At 23.0% G+C, this 21,848-nt stretch overlaps 1 protein-coding gene across 5 annotated transcripts in view; it reads right to left on the bottom strand.

The window, feature by feature from the left end:
* The window catches only part of LOC122511568 (chondroitin sulfate proteoglycan 4), a 169,162-nt gene that overhangs the window by 57,400 nt on the left and 89,914 nt on the right, over positions 1 to 21,848 (bottom strand). For all 5 annotated transcript variants that reach the window (XM_043626915.1, XM_043626917.1, XM_043626914.1 and 2 more), the window contains 3 exons: positions 17,972 to 18,203; positions 6,745 to 6,961; positions 1,461 to 2,055 (listed from right to left, as the gene is read on the bottom strand). In XM_043626915.1, coding sequence (XP_043482850.1) covers positions 1,461 to 2,055; positions 6,745 to 6,961; positions 17,972 to 18,203 — 1,044 coding nt within the window. The remainder of the gene's footprint in view (positions 1 to 1,460; positions 2,056 to 6,744; positions 6,962 to 17,971; positions 18,204 to 21,848) is intronic.

Genomic DNA, 21,848 nt, shown 5'->3' with positions numbered 1-21,848 from the left:
GTCATTAATTTCTCCAATCCACAGAATTGTAGTTGTGTACTATTATCCGTGATCAGTGGATAATAGTAAAAAATTGTAAACGTATAATTTTCAATTTTATCAATTTTTTTTTTAAATAATTGAATTCTTTTGCGAAATTTTATGAAAATACTAGATATTGAAAATAATTGAATTTTGAATACTTTTTAAAAATAATTGAATCGTTTTAAAGAATTTGATTATAATTTTTAAGAATAATTTTTTGATTTCTAGTATTAGCGAATTAAAAGTAGTGGAAATTCTCAAAAAAAAAAAAAAAAAAAATAGAAGCTTTTAGTGGCTGAAATCGAAAAAAAGTACCCAATTAGTTGCGTCATATAAAAAAGTAGTAAATAGTAGGTTTTAGTAGATGAGTGCGAAGCCTGCACATCTTTATACTGTATTTTGCAGACGATTACAGGACAAAAAATCCATTTCAAAAAATCCAGAATGAAAACTCCAAGAAATAAAGTCCAAAGTACAAAAAATCCAAAACATAAATGTTCAAAGTCAAAAAATCCAAAATAAATAAAAACGTCGAAAATAAATAATGAAGCCTGTGAAAAAGCCACGTTTTTACTTTTTACGCTATAAAATTAGAATTTAAAATGTTAATGTTAAAATCGCAGGATTTTAATTATTTACATAAATAATAAAATTCTTCACAAAAATTCAATTATTTTCGTAAATAAAAAAATTTCTAAAAAAATTTCAATTATTCTATAAAATTTTTAAAGCAATTATTCCAAGAAATACAATTATTGCCAACAATTTTGATAAAATTCTTTAAAAATATTCAATTATTTTTTTCAATATAATTATAATTCCAATTAAATTACTCGATTAATTTAATTATTTTCAGAAATTTAAAATGTTAAGTTAATCTATTTTTGATTCACATTCATCGAAATGAGCAACTCAAAAACAGGACAATTTCATTCAAGGCAACCATTTAAATTTTTATATCTCAATTTTTTTATTGGATTTTTAATTTCTTTGGACTTTTTGACCAGGACAAAGATTCCAAAAAATAAGCCCATAATGAATCTAATTTTTGTTTACTTTTTCGGATTTCATTTACTTTGGATTTTATGGTTTGAACTTTTTGTTTTGGACTTCTTCTCCGGATACCTTTACAGACAATTGTTGTCCGAATGTCTTTGTTATTATTAACTATCTAAAATTCTTGTTGAACGTAAAAAATTTTGCAGGCTGTCCCATTTGCGTTTTTTTTATTCTAGAAGTACCATAATTAAAAACGCGACTGATGTTAACAACATATTGATATTTGACAGCAATATCAGTCGCATTTTTAATTATGGCACTTCTAGAATAAAAAATAACACAAGTGGAAAAACCTGTAAGCGAGCCTGCAAGCCTTTCTCCTATTTCTAAAAATTATTTTTCGTTTACGTGATATAGAGAAAAGGAAAGAAACTCACTTTGTAGTCCTCTGTAAATGCAGATTTGGTACAAACTGGCTGATTGCAGTTGCATTTAAAAGACGCAACTCCCAGATGAGAGCAGTTGGCACCAAGTGCACAGGGATCAGAATGAAAGCAGGGAAATCCCCAGACGCAACCAGCCAGAATGCCTTGGCTGACCTTCACGTCTGGCAAACCAATTTCCTTGTTATCCAAAAACATGTTTCTTATGCAACCTTTGTAACTCATGTCTCCTGACTTGAGACCTTTGCTGAAAGCGCGAGCTCTTTTATTCAGCTCGGTGCCACCAATGTACAATGTGTCTGCTAGGTCGAGATATCGATTTCCACCTGAAGGCAGTTCCATCATTTTCTTCTGCTTGTCGACAGTGATTCCAATCTTGCTAGGACTAAAGTCGACAACTATGCTATGCCATTTACCATCAGATACTATTGTGGAATGTATCAGTTCTGTTGGTCCATTTCCTTTGTTCATCAAAACCCGTACGCGCCTGTCAAGCAATTCAATGCCTAGGTAATCTGCGTATGTAGATTGACCAGTATTGTAGAGCAGCAATCCACTTTCAGCCGCTGTTTTCAGTTCGAATTTCCAGCTGGAATTAAAAAAGACAAATTTTTATTTTTTTGTTTTTCAATGAATATGCAGAGATTACTTGTCTTTCTTTTAGTAATTAAATATTAGATGCAAATAATATTTTGTCACAATAATAATATACAAAAAAGAAAGATCATTATTAGAATTTTTTTAAATAATTCAATTTCCAAGAAAAAATGTATTACTTTTAAAAATGTTTTTTTATTATTCTTTGGAAGAACTCAATTATTTACAACAATATTAGAATTTTTCACAAGAATTCAATTATTTTAAAATATTCTAATAAAATTGTTCGAAAGAAATGAATTATTTTAAATACAATTTTAATTAACCTTTTTTGAAATAATTCGATTATTCTTTTAGATTTTAATAAAATTCTTCCCAAGAATTCAATTATTTACATAGGAAATAATTCTTCGAAAGAATTCAATTATTAAAGATAAATAACAAAATTATTGTGAACGTATTTAAAAATACGAACTTTACGGACCAAATATGAAAAATTACGGACATTTTACTTAACCCGTTGACTGTCGCTGACGCATATATGCGCAAAACTAAACTGGCCAAAAGTGGTTTATGACGCATATATGCGCAACTTAAAAAAGGTGATTAAAAACTTCTTAAATGTTCCTGAAACCGGTAACTCGGGGGTTTTCGAGGTCGCTGATTACGAATATGACATTCGTTTTCCAAAATTCAAAATGGCAGATCCAATATGGCGGACAACAAAATAAAAAATTGATCAGATTGACTTGAAACGTAGTACTCGGGGGTTTCTGGGGTCGCTGATTACGAATCTGACATCAGTTTTTCGAAATTCAAAATGGCGGATCCAAGATGGCGGAATTTTTTCAAAATTCGTCGAATTTGCTTGAAACTTGTTACTCGGGGGTTTTAAGGGTCGCTAATTACGAATCTAACATTAGTTTTCTAAAATTCAAAATAGCGGATCCAATATGGCGGACAACAAAATAAAAAATTAATTATAATGGCTTGAAACTGAATACTCGGGGGGTTTTAGGGTCGCTGATTACGAATCTGTCTTTATTTTTTCAGGGTATTTATCGAAATTTGATTTTACCAAAAATTATCATACTGATGTCAGATTAACCAGTTTCACACAAATTCAATAAATTTTAAAAAATTTTCCGCCATATTGAACCAGATATTTTGAATTTTGAAAAACTGATTTCATATTCGTAATCAGCGACCCTGAAAATCCCCAAGTATTCAGTTTCAAGCCAATCTGATCAATTTTTTATTTCGTTGTCCGCCATATTGGATCCACCATTTTGAATTTCGAAAAAGTAATGTTAGATTCGTAATCAGCGACCTTTAAAACCCCCGAGTAACAAGTTTCAAGCAAATTCGACGAATTTTGAAAAAATTCCGCCATCTTGGATCCGCCATTTTGAATTTCGAAGAACTGATGTCAGATTCGTAATCAGCGACCCCAGAAACCTTAGGGTACCAAGTTTTATAAAAATCCATTAAAAATTTTTTTAACACACTTTTGGCCCAAACAGTGGAAATCTCGTTGACAGCCAAGGGGTTAAAACTATAAACTAAATTTTGTCATTAACTATAAAACATGAAGATATCGATAACTCCGAGTCCTCGAATCGGAGTGATCGATTTCTTCGTTTTTTATAATAATTAAAGATGACCGAGTGATGAAATCATTGTTATATATTATAATAACATTTTACTTCTTCAAAATAATTCTCATCAATTCAATTCAATTATTATTATTTTTAAAAATTTTTAACTAAAATTCTTCTTTAAATAAATTAATTTTCGAAAAAGTTTTTTGACAATTTTCAAATCCATTTGTTTACAAAATACTTATATTCACTTTTACGAAATTTTGATTATTATTCGTAAATTCTTAAATTAAATATATATTAGAAAATAAAAACTTCAAAAAATTTTAAAAAAATTCAAATTAAACTTTTTCAAAAAAATTCAAGCTATATTTGTTCTAATATTCAATTATTATCTAAACTTTTAACTGAAATCTAATTTTAAATCAATTTTTATCACAAAATTCTACTAGAATTCAATTACTTAAATACAAAAAAAAAGAATTTATTAAATATTTAAATTTTTTTAAAAATTAAATTCTCATTAAAAATTTTCTAAACAAATTTTTAAATAATTAAATTCTTTCGACGATTTTTTATTTAAAATTTTAACTGAAATTTATTTTTAAATCAATTTTTAACACCAAATTCTACTAGAATTCAATTATTTAAATACAAAAAAAAATTCATTGAATATTCAAATGTTTCTTAAAATTGAATTCTCATAAAGATATTTATAAACAAATTTTTAAATAATTGAATTCTTTCGACGATTTTTTAATAAAATTTTTAAGAATAATTACATTTTCCGAAAATTGTATTAAAAATAATTGATATTCTGCGATAAGTTTCATTATTTTTGAAAATAATTGAATTCCTAAGAAGAATTTTATTATACTTTGGAACATAATTAAATTTCTGCGAAGGATTTTATTACCTACTCTTGAAAACAATTAATTTTATGTAATAATTTGTAACTTCTCCAAAATTAATATTTTTTTACTATTTTTAACAGTAAAAATTAGTTAAAATTTTTCTATAAATCCAATATTTTAAATAATTTTTGAAAAAGTTTTTCAAGAATTTTCAAATTTATTTGTTTTTAACAGAAATTCATTTTTAAATCAATTTTTATTAGAAAATTCTACTAGAATTTAATTATTTAAATAAAAAAAAATAATTTATTGAATATTTGAATGTTTCTTAAAATTGAATTCTCATGAAGAATTTAATCAAAAAATTTTTAAATATGTAACTATATTCTTTTGACAAATTTTTTTAATAAATTTTTTTAAGAATAATTAAATTTTTCGAGGAATTAAAATTTTAAATTAAGTTTTTAAAGATTAAAATTTTATTAAAAATAATTGAAATTCTGCGATGAGTTTTATTATTTATGAAAAAAATTGAATTCCTAAAAAGAATTTTATTATGTACGAAAATAATTGAATCCCTGTCAAAATTTTATTATAATTATGAAAATAATTGAATTATTGCGAAGAAATTTATCAAAAATTTGTACCTATCATTAAAAATAAAAAAAATTTTAATCAAGTAGAAAAAAGTATTTCAAAAATATTTTAATTCAAAAATTTCACTATATTTTAATTATTTTCTTTCTGTAAATATTTTTCAATATATATTGAAATGTTTTTTGAATTAAAGACAAAAATTTTGAATTATTTCATAGAAATAAAAAGATAATCGCAATTTAGTATTAACGAATGCATGACTATAAAAAGTATATAAACTTTTCTCATTTTTTTCATGGGATTTAATAAGAAACACTTCATTCCATTCGCTTGGAAAAAAACTGCATAAGTAACAGTAATCTCAACTTTTAGATAGAGAAATCTTCTTGAATTTTGTACTTTGTACTTTTCTTTCAAGAATGTAACGATGCAGAATGAATGAAAAATTTACATTACTAAAAATTACGGCATTATTATTTCTAAATTAATTAAAAGCAGTGACAAATTGATTTAGTTGTCTTATTGTAGAACTTTTTTTTTCATTATTTTATCACAATAAGGTATGAGCTATTAACAATTTATTACAATATTGCGTCACGTATTAAAAAATAATTTATAAACTTTCAAAATGTTTTATTAACGTTTTTGATTTTTATTATAGTCAGTATTTATTATTTATTTATTTCACAATTAACAAATACTTAAAATTTAATTAAGTTAGTTAAAGGTGTAAAAAATTCAGATTTTCAAAGATTTTAATTTGAAACCTTTCCAAAATCAATTAGAAATTAGAATCAATTAGAAAATTATAGGAGAACTCAATTATTTAAATACAAAAATAAATAATTTATTGAGTAATTGAAGTTTTCTTAAAATTGAATTCTAAGAAAGAATTTTATCAACAAATTTTTAAATAATAGAATTCTTTTGACGAATTTTGATAAAATTTTTAAGAATTATTACATTTTTTTGAGGAATTTGATTAAAATTGCATTAAAAATTATTCAAATTCTGCGATGAGTTTTTTTTATTTATGACATATAGCTATTTATAGAAATAATGAAATTATTGCGAAGAAATTTATAAAAAAAAATTTGTAAATAATTGAATTCCTCTGAAAAATTTTTATTATTTATGAAAATAATCAAACTTTTGCATAGAATTAAATTCAATCAAATTTGAAATTAATTAAAAACCTTTTGAAGTTCACCTATTTATGAAAATATATTGTAAACTGAACTCTTTGAAAATTTATTTAATTTTGAAATATTCAAGTAAAATTAATTAATAATTTAATAATTTCGCTGAAAATGGCATAACTGCGATTCCCATAATTGACACAATTAATTTTTATAAAAGTTGATATTTTAGGATTTTATTACTTTTATAATATACAGAACAACAATTTACCAGAGTTTTAATGCATTTCCAGAAAATAAAAATTTTTACTTGATCATTTCACGTGGGAATTGTTCTATATTAGAAGATTTATATTTCGCGAGTGGATGAAATCTAATAGATGTTTGAAGGAATAGTGAGCATTTATAGAAACTGATTTACAAAAAAAGAAAAAAAAAGTAAAAATATTTGATATGTCGTTCGAAATGGTATTATTGTTATAATATTTACCTCGATCCAAAACGAGAAATTTGCTTTGTTATTGCTATAAATGATCCGTCCTCAACGAAACTGATATTTGTTCTCCAAGTGGCATCGAATTCCGGAGAACAACCCCAAGTGACTGCTGTTGGCTCTGATTGGTTCTTTCGCAAACGAGCGTATTCTATTACTTTAGCTCCGTTATAAACGATATTCGCCATACAACCTCTCAAGTATTCCATGTGACCTACAACACAGAGAAAATTCAAATTAATATCACAGTGACCAATTATAAAAATCTTAATTGCAAATTGAAAATTTAACAATACAACTTTTTTTAATTTATTCTAATCTTTATTTTTTTTTCTAATTCAGTATTTCTCTCTTTTTCCATTATTTTAATTTTATTATATTTATTTTTCAAATTTTTTTATTAATACTATTCTCTAAATAATTAACAAGTAATAATTTTATGATAGTTTCCTTCAAGAATTGGATTATTTAAATTAAATTAAATTTTTCTTCTGAATTATAAACATATATTTTTTCAGGACGATTACAGGACAAAAAATCCAATCAAAAATATTCAGACCGAAAAATAAAAGAAAAAATGTCCAAAATACAAAAAATCCAAAATAAAAATGTCCAAAGTCAAAAAATCAAAAATAAATAAAAACGTCCAAATTATTTTCATAAATAAAAAAAAATTTTAGAAAAATTTCAATTATTCTATAAAATTTTTAAAACATTTATTCCAAGATATACAATTATTTTCAACAAATTTTGATTAAATTCTTTACAAAAAATTTCCTTCATGGCAACTATTTGGATTTTTATAACTCAATTTTTTTCAATTGATTTTTAATTTCTTTGGACTTTTTGACCAGGACAAAAAAAAATCAAAAGAATTAATCCAAAAGTGAAACTATTTTTTTTTACTTTCTTGGATTTAATTTACTTTGGATTTTTTGTTTTGGACTTTTTGTCCGGATACCTTTCAGTAGTTTTCATAAAATTCCCTGACCTTTTGTTTTACTATTTTTATAACAAATTTTACTAATTTTGACTAAAATTTAAAATAGTAAAATTTACTCCAATAATAAAATAAACCACACAATAATAATAAACTATTAAATAATTTCACATTGAAAAAAATCGTATAGAAAGATGAAGTAAATAAATCAATAGTCTCGGAATTAGATAACACATTATGACAATGAGAACATGTACGAATTCTGCCTGCATTGTTGAGTTTCCAAAACATAAGTTACGAATAATAAAATAAATAATATTGACTTTATAAAGTTATGATTTATTTTATAATAAAATGATAAATAAAAAAAATTATTACAGTCAAAATATTGTATTACAAACATTTTTTAAATTCCATGAAGTAATTGTTTATTTCTTCATAAAATTATAAACTTTAGAAAAACATATAATTTTATGCGTAAATTTGATAAAACCGTTGAAAAGTTTGACATTTAATTAAAAAATACAACAACACGCCCATAAAAATTAATTTTCTAAACGAATAAATGAATGCAAATATAAATTTGCTAAAGCAATTAGAATCTTCAAATTATAGTACATAGTATTTTGTTCTTAAAATATTTTACAATTAACTTTAAATAATTTATTCTTTTCTTTTAATTATGAATTTAAAAAAATCCGATTTAGAGAGAGGATTTTGTTTCATAAAAATTAAAGTGCAAATATAACAGTTATATTTGCATAGATAAACAAATATTTATTTACTGAGAGAAAATTATTTTTCCTCTTAATGTAATAAAATTAAACACTGTTTTAATGGATAATTAAATTAAAATAGTAATTAAACTCTATGCATTTAATGTTTTATACATAAAGTTTATTTATTATATTAATTGACAATTTAGTCATAAAGTAATAGAAGTATTAAGGGTTTTTTGGTGAGATTATTTCCAACTTGAAAAAGATAAAGGAGAATGAGAAGAGACTATAAACTGTGTGTGTGTGTGTGTGTCTCTGGGTTTGTTGAATTCAAAGGCCATCCTAAAATCCAATTTACATATTCACGAAAATTCATTTGTTTACCGTAGCAGCGCGAAACAATGTGATATGGGTTTTGAAATTCTTATTCGTCCTAAATAATTCCAAACTACTATTATAAAGAGAAGATTATGCGACAATTTCTTATCCTCTTTTGTTCCAAAAAAAAGTGATATCAAAAGAATAATGCAATTTGCTTTATGATAAAATGTAAAATACAAGTATGATAAAAAATAACCAACATTTAATATTATACAGGAAAATGAAAAATTATATTGCATTAAATGTACGTAATTTAATTAGCACTCAAAATATAATTGATACTAATAAGAATTGAAAAATTATTATTATTATTAATTAATTATAACAATCGTCGTATTCTGTTCAGTCTGTCCACACTTGAAGTTAGACTTTTATGCTTTTGTTTTTTTGATATGTTTTGTTAGATAATATTATACCAATTTTCTTTTTTTTTGGACTATTTTTTAATTTAATAATATTATCTTTATTTTTCAAATAATTCAAAAATATTTTTATTAATGTTATTATTCATTATTTCTTTGTTTAAAAAAAATTAGCATCTTGTAACAAAAGTTTTAGGTAAGTAACAATTATATAAATCCTGCAACATATTATCCTTTTTGCTTCCTCGCGAGGAAGCTTTGTAGTCGTTTAATTTACAAAATTTTTAAAAATCCTTTTAACAAATTTTCTTCTATATAGGACTATGTTATTTAAGACCCTGAACAATTGTCCGGATGTATGTATGGATGTGTGTGTATGTGTGTGTGTGTGGATTCCGATTTTTGTGAACACGATAACTCGAAGAGGTTTTTACGAATTTGGCTAAAATTTACCAGGCATATTTATCATAAAAATATCTCGAAATAGACTTTAAAAAATTCTCAGAAAAAAAATTTTTTTTGTTTTCTAAAAAATTTTTTTTTTCAAAAAAATTTTTTTAAGTTGGTTATTGAAGTTAATATATAATAAAATCTTATTCTCTGCATCAAGACGAATTGATTGGTATATAAAAAGTATAAATTGTATGAGAATTTACAGAGTTAATCACAATTAAAGCTGAAAAATTCGCATTTTTATCAAAAAATGAGTTCTTTCAGCAAAATTATGTTGGAAAATAATTTGTTTACTTTTGGAAATAACTGAATTTATGCAATCATTTATAATTTCACCAAAATTCAATTTTTTTTAGTGTTTTAGAGTAAAATTCGTCTATAAATCCACTATTTTTAATAATTAATTAAACACATATTAAAAAATTTAAGAAATTTCAGAAGAATTTGAAATATTAAAATTTTTAAAAACCTAAGTAATCTTTAAAATTTCTAATGAAATTCATTGAAAATTGAAATTTTATAAAATTTCCATTTTCATCTATTTATGAAAATTGTAAACGCAACTCTTTGAAAATTCAATTAATTTTAAACTACATAAGTAAAATTATTATACCAGTACTTAGACTTTTGTAAATGCTTTTGTTTTTTTCAATATTTTTCATATGCATGTATGCAGTTAACCTTTTTTTGCTTATAATAATTTTTACTTTTATTTTCAAAATATAATTTAATATGAAAATGAAAAATGTTTTTAAGTATGTTTATGTACCATACAAAAAGAAACCACACTATTTTAGCTAGTTAAAAAAATAATTTTAAAGATTAAAATATTATTCTCGAAATATTAATTTAATTTGTATAATTATAATAATTGCAATAATTTGCAAATCGGTCACTGAATTTATGTTGAACAAATATTTAATTGAAATATAAATTCACATCTGTGTTCTAACAAGTAATTAAAGAGTTAACGTTTTTGATTAATTACAAAATATGATAGTATATATGTTAGGTTATTAAATTTCCTTTGATGTATCATTTTTATCCTACGAGTAAATTAATGACACTGCAGTATATATACATGAGAAATTCAAAATTATTTGGCCAACCACTTGAGATCTTGCTTTACAAACTTCTCAAGCAGAATATTGTTTCAGAGGAGTGGAACAAAACTTTCTTGGTAATATAGAAAGACAATATACAACAATCCGTTAACAAGGAACAGTCGTATTTGTCATTTTGCAAATGTATCACCAAAAGTTATGTGTCTTTTAATAAAAATATAAATTTATTCAAATGTAAAATTTATGTTGATTTTCGTTAATTTCTTTTATGAAAACATTCATTTTTTATATAAATTTTTATATATTATTGTATTATTTATTAGGGTCAAGTGGAATGAATGCATACAAGGGGCAAACATTATCATTAATTATTTATTTACCAGCTGTAAATTATTATTATGTAAATTACAAATTTTTTTTATTTTTCAATATCAATTTTTAAATAAATTCAGATTGAAAATTAAAAAAATGTACTATTAAATAATTAATTATTTATTATTTTCAATACAATTTTAAAATAAAATTCTTTGAGGCAGTTTAATTATTTTCACAAAAAATAAAATTATTTATTGAACATAAAATTTCACATTTATTTTTTCTAATTACTAAAATCTAGTTTACTAAAATCTAGTAGAATTCATGTAGAAATTCTAAAGAATCGTTCTAGTGAAATTTTATACAGAATATTCATTAAAATTTATGTGGAGTGAATTAATAAAATCAAAAAATTCTAAACAGAACTTTGAGTATTCGTACTTGATAATTAATTTCAAAAAAGTAGCTTTAAGACTGCGAAAAAAGTAGTAAAAAAGTAACTATTGAAATATTAAATTTAACGACGCAATTTTTCATAATTATTAAATAAAAATTACATTCATACTTATTTTTCCACTGGAATTAATTTATTTTAAATTATTTCAATTTTTAATTTAACCTTTTTGAAATTTCACGATTTATAAAAATTACAGAGCTGTAATTCTTGCAAACTTCAAACATTTTTTTGTTGAATTTTTTAATTAAAACTATTGAAAGCTTTAATCATTTTATTTCAAAATAAAAATTTAAATATTATTACAGTCGTTTAAAAACAATTAAAATTTTCAAAGATTTGAATTTAAAAATATTTTGGAATTCAATTATTTTTAAAAATTCACACTATAACGCTTCTAATATTCAATTATTATCTAAAATTTTAACTGAAATTCATATTTAAATCAATTTTTATTAGAAAATTCTAGGAGAATTCAATTATTTAAATACAAAAATAAATAATTTATTAAATAATTAAATAATGCTTAAAATTGAATTCTCATAAAGAATTTAACCAAAGACATTTAAAATTTTATTCAAAATAATTGAAATTAAATTAAATTAATTAAATAATTGAATTCCTGTGAAAATTGTATTATTTACGAAAATAATAAATAAAAATAATAAAGAAAAAATAAAATTTCTGAAAATACAAATCTAATATTGTTTAGAAGAAAATTTAAGTTTATATGAGGAATTTAATTAAAATTGTACTGACAATAATTTCATTTTAATGAGTTTCCCCACGATTTTTAAAAATAAGTGAATTCTATCAACAAATTTTGTTGAACATTTTAAAAATAATTAAATTCCATCAAGAAATTGTGATCAAATTGTATTTAAAATAATTGAATTTTTCTGAAGAATTCTATAACTCATAAAAATAATTGAATCCTTGTGACAAATTTTACTAAAATTTTTCGAAAAAAATTGAATTGTTACGAAGCATTTCATTAAATTCTACTAAATAAATTACATTAAAAATTGTTTAAATAATTGAATTCTTTTAAAGAATTTTAACAACATTTTTAAGAATAATTGAATTTTTCGTGAAATTTATTTGAAATTTGTATTAAAAATAATTCAAATCCTGTGATGAGTTTCATTAGTTATGAAAGTAATAATTGAAATTTTGTAACGAATTCTATGCAAATTTTTAGAAATAACTGAATCAAAAATAATTGAATACTTGCGAAGAATTTTATAAAAATCTTTTTAAATAATTGATTATTTCGAAAAATTCTATGAAAATTGAATTTTATAAAATTGAATTCCTGGCAAAATATTATTATTTATGAAAAAAATAGATAAAAATAAAATTTGTAAAAATGCAATTTCAATTGTTTAGAAAAAAATTTAAGTTATTAAAAATTTAAGTATGAGGAATTTAATTAAAATTGTACTGACAATAATTTAATTCTTTTATAAAGAGTTTACCACAATTTTTAAAAATAAATGAATTCTATCAACACATTTTGTTGAACTTTTTAAAAATAATTAAATTCCATCAAGAAATTGTAATCAAATTGTATTTAAATTTTAAAATAATTGAATTTTTCCGTAGAATTCTATAACTCATGAAAATAATCGAATCCTTGCGACGAATTTTACTAAAATTTTGTGAAAATAATTGAATTGTTAGGATGAATTTAATTAAATTCTAATAAATAAATTATATCAAATTTTTTTAAAATAATTTAATTCTTTTGAAGAATTTTAATAACATTCCTGATAAGAACTTTATTATTTATAAAAATAATAGAATTCTTGTAAAAACTTTTATAAAAATCTTTTTGAATAATGGATTATTTCGAAAAAATTCTATGTAAATTGTATTTTAAATAATCGAATTCCTGTAAAAATCTTATTATTTATGAAAATAATTGCATGTTTGCAAAGAATTTTATAAACATTTTTTTTAATAATTAAATTCTTCAATGGGAATTTTTTTATTAAAATAGCAGATATTGAAAATAATTAAATGGTTTGAACGAATTTTATTAAAATTTTTGAGAATAACTTTTTTATTCAAACTATTAGCGAATTTAAATTAGTGCAAATTCTCAAAAAAAAATAAGAAAAAAGTAGCTTTTAGTGTCACAAATCTAAAAAAATATCCAAATAGTAGCAAATCGTAAAAAAAGTAGTAAATAGTAGATTTTAGTAGATGAGTACGAAGCCTGAACTTTTTCAACTGCGAAGGGAATATAATTAAAAAATTAATGTAATAATGATAAAATTCACGAATCGGCTATAATATGTATATTAAAATACAGTATCATTAAAATTTATTTACTCACTCCAAAAAAGTTCATAAATTACATGAAATTACACAATTACGTGTATAAGTTCATTATACCGCAATCAAGAATTTATGAAAGAAATGAAAAATTTGGAAAAAAAACTATAGTATATTTTGAATAATAGACAAGCAAAATGAATTTTCTCCAAATTGAGTATTATGTACCAATTTGGAGAAAATTACTAGCGTTTCATTGAATGAATTTGTATGTAAAGTATGGTTGTAAAGCATGTAAATTTGTAAACCCTAAACACGGGAAAACCAGCTTCACGTCAGTGGCGTCCCCCAGGATTCATGTCACGTCATATCGTGGCGTAGATTCGGGATCCCAATATTTACCTCCAGGGAATCGTATTCACTTGTTAGGTACACTTTTTATATGCGTTTTATCCAATTCACGAAATTTTTCACGTCTAAGTAATTTTAACAGTCAAAAAAGTAAAATTAAGAAATTTATATTTACCCCGTTATTTGATTGTTCAGAAAAAAATAATTTTTCATATTTACACGTGGCAATTAGTCAGTGAAAAATATCTAGCTTTACAACTGTCTTTAAACTTATTCTCAAAAATTAAAAACTAAAACCAAACTAAAACTCCAAAAGAAGTTTTTCCATATTTCGAAAAAATCTAATAATAATTTTTTGTTTATATTAATAAAGTCGTCTGATGATGACGACAAACAAAGCTACCAAAAATTTGCCAATTTAATAAAAGGTGATCAATTTACAAATTACTTTTTATAATTAATTAACTTTCAATATAATAAAAAAATATGATACAATTAAAAGGAAAAAGTATTCTTAACATTAAACTGAAAATATTGAATATTGAACATAAAATTAAGTATAAATCTTTTGTACATAGACACTTCTTAAAGATTTAAATTAAACTTTTTGCTTTTAAAAATTATTTGCTTTTAATAAACGAATTGAAATAAATATAAAAATACAAAATGTGAATAACTTTCGAAAATATTGTTTCCTTTATCTTCGGAATTTCTTTTTTTTCGTCTTGTGTTTTTCTAAGGGAAAAAGTCTTCTACAGAAAAATTGTTACATTTCCTTTTTCTTTCTTTATATATGAAAAAAATAATATTTGTTCGTAGTTTAAAAGAAATATTTTATTACAAAGAAATACGTGTTTTTAATGAGTGAAAAAATTTTCCATGAAAAGAAAAAATTCCCCGACTATTCTCAACAAAAAAATACAAAGAAAATAGAAATATTTCAAAAAAATTATATGAGTATAAAAAATATTAATGAGGCAATTAAATTATTCACTTCAATATGACTACTATAGCATCAACTAGTACTTCTTACTACGTTTTTCAAATAAAATTATCAACTTTAAAAATAATAGAATTTAAATATTTTCTAATTTAAATTTTTGTTAAAAACACTAAAAAAATCCAATTTTGGAGAAATTACAAATAATTGCAAAAAATTCAATTATTTTCAAGAAAAAAAATTCTTATAAAATTCAACTATACGTTCAAAATTAAAAAAAAAATTCTCGTAAAAATCCCAATTATTTTTATAAATAACAAAATTCTCGTAAAAATAAGAATTGTGCAAATAATTTTCTTCTTTTTCTAAAACAAAATAATAATTTTGTTAAAAAAATTGTGATTCATAAACAAAAATAATGCAAAATAAATAAATTTTTTATTTCTTAATAAATTACAGTTGTTTAACAATTTTCTAATTTTGTTTAGAAGTAAAGAACAAAAATCTGCATAAATTCAATTTGACAAAACATAATATTTAACAAAATTTTAGTCTTTTAATGAAAAGAAGTGAAAAAAATTCTAATGATTTCTATTTGTCATTACAATTTTGAATTATAAAATAAAAATAATTATAACATTAATTAGTTATTAATAATAATAAAGTACACTGTAAAAAATTTAGGTAGTTAACGGACTCGGGAGTTGGGAGTGAAATTTTTCGAGTTAAAAATCAACTCCAAAAGAGAGTTAATTTCTAACTCCCTTCATTCAACACCCGCGCGAGTTATTTTTACCTTGGGGAGTTAGCATTTGGCTGTGAAGTTTTAACTCTCTTTATTTAACTCCCCTGGCATTAACTCCAAATGGGTGCGACTTTTATAGAATCCCCTGGGGAGTTAAAGTTTAACTCCCTTTTTTTACAGTGTACATGTTCCGGTAATCTGTTTGAAGTTTGAAGTTAGTTGTTGTTTGTTTTTTTGTTTCTTAAATTTTTAATAATTTTTCTTTTCAAATATTTTTAATCTTAAAATTAATGTATTGAAAATCATCGAATTGTTGCAAAGAATTTTATCAAAACATTTGATAATAATAGAATGCCTTCAAAGAATTTTATTATTTAGGAAAATAACTGAATTCTCGCAAAGAATTTTATTAAAAATTTTTAAAATCCTAATTAAATTCTTTGAATTTTTTTTAAACTAATGGAGTTTCTTCAATAATTTTAATTGAAAATTTTAAAAGCAATTGAATTTTATTGAAGAAGAATTTTATTCAAAGTGAATTGAAAATAATTGAAATCTTGAGAAGAATTTTACTATTTAAAAAATAGTTGTATTGTTACGAAGAAGAATTTATTAAAACTTTAGGACATAATTGAAATTTATGGAAATATTTAAAAATATTTGGATTCATCCGAGGAATTCAGTTAAAATTGTTTTGAAAATAATTGAATTCCTCTAAAGGATTTTACTATTTATAAAAATAATTGAATTATTGCGAAGAATTTTACTTTTTTTTTAAATAATGGAAATGTATCGAAGAATTTATTAAAATTTTCAGAAATAATTAAATTTTTATGAAGAATTTTATAGAAATATTTGAAAATAATGAAATTTTTTCGAGAAATTCAATTAAAGTTGTTTCGAAAATAATGAAATTTCTTTAAAGAATTTTATTATTTGTTTTGAAAATAATTCAATTCTTTCAATTTTTTTGACGAATATATTTAAAAATTGCATTGAAAATAATTTAATTTTTGTAAAGAATTTTTTTAAAATGTTTTAAGAATAATTGAATTATTTTTAGAGAATTTTAAATTCTTGTTGAAATTGCATTTTATGTAAATTTTTGAAAATAATTAAATTCTTTCGTGTAATTTTATTTAAATTTGATTAAAAATAAATTAATTCTTCCAAAGAATTTTCGTATTTAAAAAAATAGTTGAATTGTTTCGAAGAATTTATTAAAATTTTAGGAAATGATTGAAATTTATGGAAATATTTAAAAATATATGAATTCATCCGAGGAATTCAATTAAAATTGTTTTGAAAATCATTGAATTTTTGTAAAGATTTTACTATTTAAAAAAAATAATTGAATTCTTTCGTGAAATTTAAAAAAAAAATTTGAAAATATGAACAGTATCTAATAATTAATTTTGTACTTAATAAGTAAATTTTGTAAATTTTGATTATGAAATTATTTTAAAAATTTATATTTGAAAATAAAAAATTTTGTAATTTGCATAACAATAATAAATTGAATATCACGTTCTGCGCGTAACATTTGCTAGTAATACACTCGAATCTCGCTATAACGAGAAGTTCGGGAGTCAAGTCTCCCTCTATTACGAGCGCAAGAGGAGAAATGAAAAATCCCCACTTTTAAGATTCTTCATTCATTTTTTTTGTGTTTACAATTTACGTAATGTCAAAATTACAAACGTAACCTAGTTTAATTTGAACTTCAACATACAGAAAATTTATATATAAGCTAAAATTTTGAAGATATTCGACTCATGGATATAATTTAAAAAAAGAAGTGACTTTTTATGCTCATTGTGATATAAATAAAATTGATTTTAACCAAATTTAAATCAACAGAATGTGCATTTGTTTATAAATAGTGGGGGTAATAGGAAGGAAATTTTTCTCGCTATACCGAGAGACGGAGCCCTCGTTATAGAGAGCGCTCGTTATAGAGAAGGTCGTTATAGCGAGATTTGAGTGTAATATAATATACAATCTATCTAAAGATAACAAAAAACAAAAGTATAAACAAAAGACAACTTCAGAGTGTGAGGGACAGAAAAAGTGAATGAATGAAAGAACATTCAAATTATTATAGTTAATTATAGTTAATTTTTTCTGCAATAAAAAATTGTAAACATAGAGAACTAATTTATAAATTGCGCAAATTAAAATAAAATGAAAAATGAATGAAAAAATTGAAAAATAACTTACCGAGAAATAATTCGTTGAAATCTCCCCTTCCACCGATGAACACACCGTAATGAATATTTAACTCAAAAAAATGTCCCCGCAGGAGAAATTCAGTGTTATGTATTACGTCAATTTGCAAAGTAATTTTTCCCTCTCGCCTTGTCAAGTTGATCTCGTGCCAGTTGTTATCATTAAGAGTCAGACGTTGAGCACTAGGTATTTCGCTCTCGCCAGCGCCTAAATTAATGTGAACCTGCAAAAAATGAAAAAGAAAAATGAAAACAAAAAAAGAATTTCAATTAATAAAATACGAAATCTCTCTCGTTAATCTGCGTGGATTTGTCAACTGCCGATTGCATAAGAGATAGTAAAGCTCCTCTATATAGCGGATGCTTCTTTGCTTCTCTTCCATTTTAATTAGTCTCATCACTGACTTTAGAAGATTTTCCACGGAATTCTGAATCATAATTACCTTATCTAACTTGATGCTTTCACGGTATAAATTGTTCTAATTATTTCATTATGTTATGCTAGTATATATAATATACAAACAGCTAGTTGCGAAATCTCAAAATATAAATAACAAACTATTTATGTTTGTAATAATTATTTTTACACTTATTTTTATAGATACTTTTTATACTAGTTTTATTATTTATATTTAAAATTTTTTTTGCTAAAATATTCCATATTTCATCGCATATTAATTTTAATATATAAAATGGATAAATTTTATTTTAATTAATCAAAATTGATTTCATTACAATATAAAATTGATTAAAATTTTTATTTAAAAAAAATAAATAATTTAGTTGCCTCTGAGACAAAAACTTTTATTCGTCTCAGTAAATATATTCAATAAGTTATCTTTGGTTTAAATAACATTTTTTTTCTGGATATATCAAAAAACTCAAGAAAAATTTAATTACTGCTTAAATTTTTTTTTTTTTTTTTGACAAAAATTTAATTGCGAATCTAAAATTAGTTTCGTTGTATGTCATACATTTTCTGTGCATTATACAATATAATTTCAGTAAAATTTTCTCAAAATTTAATTTTTTAAATAGCATTTTTGTAAATTTTAATTATTTTAAAAATTTTCAATTATTTGCTTATAAAAATTCAATAAACTTTAAAAAATAGAGAATAATTTTTTGATTTCTAGTATTAGCGAATTTAAAGTAGTGGAAATTCTTAAAACAAAAAAGCAGAAATAGTAGCTTTTAGTGGCTGAAATCGAAAAAAAGTACCCAAATAGTAGCATAACGTAAAAAAAATAGTTAAATGTTTGTTTAACGTTGTTGTGCCTATAATAGCAAAAAAATTTTCAAAAATCCACTGTTTCGACAACCTTTATATTTGTGGTTGGTACACTTGAGAAATTTTGCCCCATATAAACCTTCTTGCAAATATATATAAGTGTGATTTGATTATATGAATTCTTGAAAAGTCCTTTAAATTCCTTTTAAAGTAACTGTAGAAATGAGAACCGCACGTAATGTTCAATTTTCTTTTGCTTGGGGCATTGCGGAGTCTAAACTTAATAAAGTTCTCCAAGAACGTACCTCTTCAATGAGAGAAATCGTAAAAACCTTTTAGAGAAACTTTGAATTTTATATATATATATATATATATATATATATATATACACTATTCTACACATTTTGCTATAAAATTTTTTTTTTTTTTATAAAAATTACATCATTTACCAGATCGCTTGATTTGCATTCTTCTGTGAGAGAAAATACTTCATTTTTTTGGCAGCCACTCTGTGTCGATCACATTGACAGATTTTGCATAGTCATTGAACGTTTCTCAACACCTTTTTTTTATCGCTTTTGCAATTCCATCGTGTTACGAAAAAAACTCCGTTTATGTCTGTCCCTGGTGTAATTTGTTTTCTGGGAAATTGTGTAAAAAAAAATATTTATTTTTTACAAAAAAAAAAAGAAGGAAAACTCCATCTCTCTTTAAAATATACATATAAAATTTTTGTTTTTTATGTTCTTTATATATAGGACGAAATTTTTCAAGTGCTCATACTAACCTCAAATATAAGGATTGTTGCGAAGGTTTTTTTCTCTTTTTTTCAATGGTGTATAAATTTTATTCAACAAAATTCAATATTAAAATATTTTTTTTTCTGTTTGAAAATTCGAAATTATTTTTGACTACTTTTTTAAAATATGTGTAACGATTTTGAAAAAAATATTTTAAATCTTCATTAATAGAAAAAATCTTATGGACAATAGTCGATAAAAATTCTCATTTAAACTATTATTAATTTAATTATAGTTAAGATTGAATATTTCTTCGCGCAGTAATTGACACATTTTTATTAAATGCATCCGCTCTAATTACTGTCAGCAAAATAACCTTAAATACATATACGCTATTTTCGTGACAGTATAATTAAAGCACAGAAAGTTAAAAATATAACATTTATGTTGAAAGAAATGATTCTTTCAACATAAATGTCATATTTTCCGTTAACAAGGTGTTTTGACTGGAATCGCACAGTAATTGGTTCATTTACCCTATTATTATTTATATCCAGTACATTTTTGATAAAAATTTTTTTACTTTTCTTAAAAAAGCATTAAAAAGATTAGGAATTTTTTTTAAAGAATAATTTTCTTTTTAATATTTCGAAATACACGATAAATACCACTTGCTTTTGATTGTCCTCGAAATACATAAGGTATGATAATAAAAAATAAACTACATAAAGTACATAAAATATTGCGCCTTTCCGACTTTTATAGTCTCAAGTGAGTCATTTTGTAAATATATATATATATATATATATATATATATATATATACCCACTACAAAAAAGTACAGGTATATATATTCAGGTAACTTTTTGAGATAACAATTTAATTTAGTCTTTGAAATTCATTTGTTTTGCAAGCACATCTTTTTTGATAAGAGAACACTTATTACAATTACACAATGCAAAACCATGAAACCCAAGGATCTGGAAATTGTACTTGGAACTGCAATTTCTCCTCTCGATTTAACTGCGTAATATTATAAAAAAAAAATTGTAGTCGCGCGTCTCGTCAACATTCCAATGAATTTCAGATTAAATTATATTCCCTTCATTTCTATTTGCTCGGCAAATTTAATTATAGTTACTCTCATTTTCTTTCTACTTTAAAAAAAATTTCTTTATATTCTCAACATTTCTTTTAATTTTCAAAAATAATTTTTTATAACGAAAATACGTTTTCTATTTTGGGTTTTGCTGCTGTTTTTTAACACTTTCTAATGGTGTAAACAAATGTAGAGAAAAAAAATGTTAGACCTTGAAAAATTAAATTAAAAAATAAAATTTCATTTTTTCATCAAATGGACAGTTTTTATTTTTTAAAAAAAATTTTTATCATAAAGGTGACGTTTTTTCCTAAAAAAAATGTATAGGTCAAAACGTGGGACAAGAACTTTTAACTGGTCAAAATAAACATTTACTTCTGCAATCCACCGCCCCTGCTCGTTGTTGGGCTATATATTGTTTATAACAATTGAAATAAATTATTTTATGCTTTATTAATTATCTGGTGGTCATATTGGATGAATTTAAATTTATTTAGATCATGTGCATCAACGAAATAAGAAAATAAACCTCCTTTTTTTAAAAAAGTGTATTAATTTGTTAACTTTGATTTAAAAAAAATTATAAATAATTAAAATCTCCAAAATCTGCCTCGAAGGATGTCTTAAGAATTTATTCCCCTTTAACTTAAGACAAAGAACACTCAAATCGGTTAAAAATTGTAAGCTATAGACATTTTTTAATAGTAAATTGTAAAAAAAATTCCACTGTGGGACGGTGCACGGCAGAAGTAAATGCTTAATTTGACTAGTTAAAAGTTCTTGTCCCACGTTTTGACCT

Source organism: Leptopilina heterotoma, unplaced genomic scaffold (genome assembly GCF_015476425.1).
Source record: "Leptopilina heterotoma isolate Lh14 unplaced genomic scaffold, ASM1547642v1 Lhet_87, whole genome shotgun sequence".
In the NCBI taxonomy this organism is placed as follows: Eukaryota; Metazoa; Arthropoda; class Insecta; order Hymenoptera; family Figitidae; genus Leptopilina; species Leptopilina heterotoma.
This window is presented reverse-complemented; position numbering and strand designations above follow the sequence as displayed.